The 7,309-nt window shown below is 42.0% G+C and overlaps 1 protein-coding gene across 1 annotated transcript in view; it reads right to left on the reverse strand.

The window, feature by feature from the left end:
- Qrfpr (pyroglutamylated RFamide peptide receptor) overlaps window positions 1-3,591 on the reverse strand; it is a 42,202-nt gene extending 38,611 nt beyond the window's left edge. Inside the window, exon 1 of the mRNA XM_028764106.1 lies at window positions 3,222-3,591. Coding sequence (XP_028619939.1) covers window positions 3,222-3,561 — 340 coding nt within the window. The 5' untranslated portion in view covers window positions 3,562-3,591. The remainder of the gene's footprint in view (window positions 1-3,221) is intronic.
- Window positions 3,592-7,309: the final 3,718 nt, after the last annotated feature.

Raw genomic sequence — 7,309 nt, forward strand, 5'->3', positions numbered from 1 at the left:
AAGGAGAAGGAGAAGGAGAAGGAGAAGGAGAAGAAGAAGAAGAAGAAGAAGAAGAAGAAGAAGAAGAAGAAGAAGAAGAAGAAGAAGAAGAAGAAGTCGTCTTTGCTCTGTGGTGCTCTGGAAAGACAAAATGACCTGTTTGCTTTCCAGCCATCAATTGTAGCTGTTGATTTCTGTCGTGCCACCCTAGAACAGATTACAAATAAGTAGCATGACATCTCTGAAGAAGGCCCTGAATCGAACTGAGGACCATGGACTCCATCTGGAAGTTCCAGGGGGCTCTTAGTCCCAGCAAGTCCTGTCACTGGACTCCAGGCTGGCTAAGGCCATTTCTCAGAGCCCTTTGGGAAGTTTGTGTGGTGTGTTTGTGTGGTGTGTTTGTGTGTGTGTGTGTGTGTTTGTGTGTGTGTGTGTGCTGAGGTAGGTTCTGAGAATCACTGATCACCAAATTCTAATCTGCAATATTCATCATCTTGTTAAATCTTGTTAAAATGCATGTGCTGATTTAGTAGGTGATGCTGGTCCTTCTCAGGGGAAGCAATGGATTGAAAGAAAAAGCAGTTGCTCACCTCCTACTACCTGGAATGTTTGGGACAGTGGCTTGTTAGAAACACACTAACTAGAAGTGTGAATTATTTATGACTTGAGCCATAGAGATGTGAGTTTTTTTTTTTTACTCCATTGTGTTTTGCTTTTTAGTTTGTGTTACATGTCAAAGTCATAAAACCCATATTCTTGGTTTCTCTTGGGGGAAGAGTAGTAGCAGTTCCAATAGAAAAAGACATGACAATCCCAAGCAGCCATCCTGCCCTTCTGGGAAGCGGCTACTTTGGGCCATCATTCCCTCCTGCTAAACTCCAGTGAATGCTTCCCTCCCCACCCGTGATGATGGGTCTTCTTATTTTTGGCTTTTGCACAACACATTTCCTTCCTTAGTTGCAGTGACCTGCTTTTCTGTCTCTTCCCATCATTCTCCATTTGATAAAATCAACTGAACTGCCTTATTCGGCCTTCCTAAAATACAGCATTTTTTTTCCTCTCCTCAAACTTAGAGTGGCAAGTATTCTTGAACACCACTTCCTTGGAGTGTTCCAGTGGCAGAGGGCCTTTATCTACCACATTTTAATTTTGCTTCCTTTGGGGCCTCTTCTCTTCTCTAAGACCCCACAGAGACCTCGGGCTTCATTTACTTTGTCACATAAGAAATTTTTCAATACGTTTGTCAAGTAACTAATGAATTCCTTCTCATCTTTTACATTCTTGTGAGCTCCCCTTTGATAATGTATCATGGTTATTATGAAAATCCTGAAGTTTATTCTCTATATACCTATCTGCAGGTCTGCTTTGGGTTTTTTCTTCTCATCTTAACTAGTTTTGTTGTTGTAGACTCAACTTATAGACCATTATTTATCTAGTCCTGCATAAATATAAGCCATCTCCAACTAAACAGCTCTGAATAGAATTAATCATATACGTCCACAGGATGACTGCCTCACCCCCATTTTGTTTCTGTGATTCAGGCTCTCCTTATATAAACTCACAATAGAGCCAGGTCTGCCGAGGGCTGGCTTCTAATGTATGTAGGTAGCCATGCTTGATGGGATCATTTTAAAAACACTTTTATGTTTTCATATACTAACCCTACAACACAAATGTGCAGCATATTATCCTCTCTTTTTAGCATTTAGAAGCTAAAGTCTCCTGCAAAGCAGGAAGCAAAGGGAATGGAAGCATGAGGTAAACCTTGATCATTTCTCTGTATTCTCTGCATGGAAGAGGTGCCTGACCCTCCCTGAGAACCACACCTCCCTCTGGCTGGGGGCAAATGATCTGCTCTATTCCTCTTCTCTACTCTGCAAACACGCCCAGTTAGCATGTGTTAGAGCTAAGGGGCAACCATCTAGTCTTCGGACTACTCTCAGTGATCCCACATTGCTCATGTCCCTTTTAAAGTGGAATACAATTGCTTTCTAAATCGGCGTGCAAGCATTCAGATGTCGTAACTCTTAAGTCCTTTCCTCCAAAAGATGTTCTGTGCAAGGGTCCAGAATTCCTCTTGGGAATTCGTTGGTCCTGGTTGCAGCAATTGACTCTCAAAACTCAACCACAGTGATTTCAGTAGGCCATGTGAGAAAGTGTCATCTGTGGACCGTGACATCACCGCTGTCAGGTTGATGCCACATGCTCAGTAACTACTCATGTCTTAGAGATGCATGATACATGAGAGGAGAACCAACAGCTTAGCAGTCTCACTTGCTGAAAGCAGTGGTGAAGAAACAGACTATGATGCACAGTAGGCAATGGTGGGGCAAGAAACACCATTCATGTGTTAGAAAGACACCAGTAGGAGGGCAGGGATGGCAGAGCATCACAGCAACATGAACCATGTCTCTTGTTTAAAATCACTTATTTAAAATGTGGTTACAAGGACACATTTATTTATGAAACACATAGAGTTTGTGACCCTCCCCGGGGGCCCCAAAGCAGTAGGGCGAGCACAGCACAGAAGTCCATGGATGCTAGCTGTGTGCCTGGGAGAAGACTAGAAAGTCTAACTTCCAGTGTCCACACACTGGTCCAAGCTTAGTGACCCTCCCCAGTGGGTTCTTTGTATTTCTGCCTCTCTTCTAAGGAGGTGTGTGTGTGTGTGTGAAATCTCATCTCCTCTCATCTCGTTTTCTGCTGCCCTCTCTACATGACTCTGTTAGTATAATTTCTACAAAGGACTTGTCCAGGATACCTTTTTTTGCTGCAAATACATTATTTGTTGTAAAAAAAAAAAAAGTAAAGATCATCCATTAGCCAACATGTATCACAAGCACTTATAACATCTGGAAGCAACACAAGTAACTGCTAAGCAAATCCGGAAGTTGGAAAATGAAAAGAGATTTTTAGCCTTGGGGGTTTTATTATTTCACTGAACATAGAGGGAACTCTAACCTTGTAATTATGGAAAAGGGTTGAAATCAGTTGGAGGCACAGGCTCCCTTAATTATTCCTCTCACCTCAACCCATATCTGGACTGTACCATAAAGACAAACCCCCAACCACACTTTGTCTGCAAGGTTGCAAAGTGGGGCATTTCCAAGAAGGGTACAGGATTCAGTTCGACAGAAAGAGAAATATAAGATGAGATAATTGTGTAAACATAGGTGTGTGTGTGTGTGTGTGTGTGAGATGTATGCATGTGCGTGCGTGTGCACGCGTAATCACTGTCTTACCACCCAGCCACTTGTCGGAGATGTTCTGGAGCATCGTGACAGGGATGCAGAAGAAGGCAATGAGCAGATCACTGAGCGCCAGAGAGCAGATGAAGATGTTGGTGACGGTGCGCATGGCCTTGCTTCGGGTCACCACATAGATGACCAGAGAGTTGCCAAAGAGCGCCAGAGCAAAAATGAGTGCTCCTGCCAGCGCAAAGGCCAGTTTAGCGCGCGCAGGCAGCTCCGGAGTGTAGACCAGCGGTCGCAGCCCGTAGCGGTGAATGAACTGCTCCCGAGTCAGGTTGTGCGCACTCAGCAGCCGGGAGAACTGCTCCGCGGTGATGTTCAGCGCCTGCATGCTGAGCACAGATTCCTGCCAGCCTCCTGCTCTGGCTGTTCCAAGTCTAAGTCTCAGCTGACAGTGCAGAGCTCAGGAGGAGCCAGGCGGCACCCTGATTTAACCTGCCTGCAGGAGGCGGGGCCAGGCGATCTCACTCACAAATGTTTGAAGTTCACAAAAGTTCTGGGATTGGTGGGAATGTCTGAGCCCAGTGCTTCTCACTCAGATCTCTCTGGGCGTGCAGTAGCATCCTCAAGTCTGGAGAGCTGCTGAGGGCTGGGGAGGATAGGGGCGGAGCAGCCTTTCACCTGCTGTCGCTCCTCTTAGTCCTTGGCCATATTAGGTTGAAAGGGAGAATTGAGTTTTCCATCTCTCACTTAGTCTCCTCTTGAGAAATAATGTGAACCACGGCTACCCAACGCAATCTAAAACAAAATCATACAAGAGGAACTTGCAATTATAGCTCAGTGGTCCCTCGTACCCTTCACTCCGCTTAGCTGCATTGTATCTTAAATATGCAGCAACACAGACCCAGGACCCAGGAATCAATCAACCTCTCTCTGTCTCTGTCTCTGTCTCTGTCTCTCTCTGTTAGTCCTAGCTCCTAGCGACTATTGGTCTTCCCATTCAAAGTCACATTCTGCTGAGCCCTACCTGTTTGTGTAACCACTGACTAATTGCCGGATATTTTAGTCACTTCTGGCTTTGTTAGATTACTTAAGAAGTTGCTACATATGATTTGTATATTTAATTTGTAAGGCGATCACGGGTTATTTTCCAAGGTTTCATTTCATATTTCTAGTGAAGATGTGTGAGCCTGAATTTTCCTCATAGCCTTGCCAGCATTTGATTTTGCTAGTGTTTATTATTATTATTTGTGTGTATGTGTGTGTGGTGCTTGCACACGAATGTGCATTGTGAAGAGGCCAAAGCAATCTTTGACTTATTGGGTTGAGACAGGCTCTCTCACTGCCCTCTAAGGCTGCAGTGTTGGCTAGGCTGGCTGCCATTGAGCCCTTGAGATTCCAAGGAGTGGTTGTATGTCTTTAAGCACATGTAGGGGAGGGGTGTTGGACACAGGCATGCCCATCTTCCAGCTTCTTACATAGATGCTTTGTTAAACTATGACCCTCATGATTGCAGATGAAGTCCTCTTACCCACATAGCCTATCGATACCTATAGTTAAAATCCTAACTGTGCTAATAGATGCATGGCGATCTCAGTGAGGTCATCTGTGCAAAGGCCCAGTGACACTGAATTTTCTTGTGCTTACTCTGCTGGCCCAGTTTCTCCTCCACTGAAATGTTTCCACACGATTTGCTCATTTTCTATTTGAACTATTTACTTTATATGTGTTTAGGGGCTCATTTAGGTTATAGACTAAAGTCTCTTTTCAAGAAGATAATTTGCAAATAATTTTCTTACAGTTTGCAGCTCAGTTGTTTTCTTAGCAGTAACAGAATGATATTTTAAACGTTGATTGCATTGACTTTGCTTTAACTTTTGTATTTCATAACTAGCTCTTCATTTTGTTCTTTGCTTTCTTACTGATTACCTTTTAGTTTTGGCATATCAAGCGATGGTCTTCATTTTTGTAGCATATGTCTTATGTTTTTCTTATTCGATCCCCTCCATCATTGCCCTCCCTGACTCCTTACTCCTCCTATGTCTCCTCTACCTGTCCACAGACAGATCCAGTTTCTTCCATGTCACATTTTCTCTTTCCCCTCCCCCATCCTGAAGACCTTTGTTGCCCTCTTACTTTCATGACCTTCAGTACATGCACACCACACAGCATACCCCCAAACACCACACACATACACACATACACACATACACACACCACACGCACACACACACACACCACTCCTGTGAATGGAAGAAAACATGCAGTATTTCCGATGGTTTATTTTGTTTAGCAAGATCTTCAGTTATGTTTTTTTTCCTGACATATTCTTTTTCTTTTTTCTTTATAGCTAGGAAAACTCCACTTGTGTATTTCTTCCAACCAAGGATAACTTTTTTCTTATCCATCCATCAACTGATGGACATCTAGATTGGTTCTGTTTTCCGGAGGTTTCCCCCATTCGTTAACTTCTTTCTCCATGAGTTCACAGTTAACATATGGAATCCATGAGTTCACAGTTAACATATGGAAAGGCTGCAGAATTTTGTAGGTTAGTTTTGCATCCTGCTACCTTGTTGAAAACGTGTACCAGATTAAGAGTTTTCTAGCAGATCTGTTTAGGCTCTTTTAAGGATCATGTTGCTGTGAAACTACTTTGGCTTCTACCTTTCTCGCTTGCATCCATTTTCTTTCTTTCTCTTGCCTTATTGTTCCAGCGAAGACTTTGAGCAAAAACTTAAAACACGTTTACCTAAATGACAATCTTGGTGCTTCCCGAAACCTTTCATGAGGGGGCCTCCCAAGTGTGCTGGGGGTGTAGGAGCGACCACAGAGTTGAGATCTGTAAGTCAGAGGACCTGTCTTTGTACTTTCAAAAGCTCCTAAGTATTCATAAAGCTGCTGCTAACACTGGGGTACTTGACTCTAACTGGAGATCTATCTACCTTCAATTCAGTGGGCATTTGCCCCACATAGCCTGCAGAGTTTTGCCTTATGAATATACACACTGAAGTGGTATGTAGTCATTGTGTGTTGCCTCTCTCTGTGTCAATGGTTCACTTGCTTTAAGGGTTGCTCTCCAAATAATAACGTAAGAGTCCTGATTAGTGTTCTCCTGGCATATCCTTTCCACCCTTTACTTCCATATAGTTTTAAGTGGGTTTATGATATACAGAATAGCTTTGGGTCATGATTGGTTTGCTTATTTTCACTCTGGTCTGTGAGTCTCTGTTTTTTGATAATATATTTACATTTAAGGTCCATTTAAATTACTGATAAGCTAGGATTTCAGAATGTCTTTGTTTTCTCTTTGTTCTGTTATTAATTTATCTGATTTCTTTTCCATGTCTTCCTTTGAGTTATATAAACATTGTAACATTATATAAACACTGTAACACTCCTTCTAGGTTTGTCTTTAGTAGCTTGCTTTGTGTGTTTCTTTACATACACTCTGGCATGAGTTCTCTATTAGACTATCTGTACATAACTTACCACAGTCTACTGGGGTCAATATTTACCAAGGTGAGTCAAGTGTAGATAGCTTACCTTTTACTTTACCTCCTTAATCTTGTCTAAATTCATTTCCTTAAATACTGCCTCCGCATTTGGAATAGTAATGGTCACCATTTTAACTTTATCTTCAACTGTTTGAAGAAAAACCTGGTGTATTTACTTATATGTTACCCTCTCTACTGTTCTTTGTTACTAATGTTTCTTTTTGATACTTCTTTTTCTGATAGTTCTCTTTGATTTTACAGGGATTTTATCTCCTTTCTGAAATGCAGGCAACAAAGTCTTTTTTTTTTTTTTTTTTTACACCAGAAAATGTGTCTTGATTTCTCCTTTATCACTGCAGAACATTTTCACTGGTTATAAAATTCTGATTTGAAGGATTTGTTGGGTTGTGTTATTTGTTTTTTTGTTGTTTATTAAATGTATCACAACTTCACTTTGTCTTCCATGGTCTCTCATAAGACAGCATCCAGATAGTTTCTTCCTGACAATGATGACAATAGTTTCTTTGTTACCTTTAATTTTGCAGAAGATTTGCTATAATGTGTCTTCCAGTTGATATCTTTGGCATTTCCTTAGCATCTTGAATTCTCAGCATTGTCTTTTACACACCTTGAATTTTTTTC

This window comes from Grammomys surdaster, unplaced genomic scaffold (genome assembly GCF_004785775.1).
Source record: "Grammomys surdaster isolate TR1022 unplaced genomic scaffold, NIH_TR_1.0 62, whole genome shotgun sequence".
Lineage (NCBI taxonomy): Eukaryota > Metazoa > Chordata > Mammalia > Rodentia > Muridae > Grammomys > Grammomys surdaster.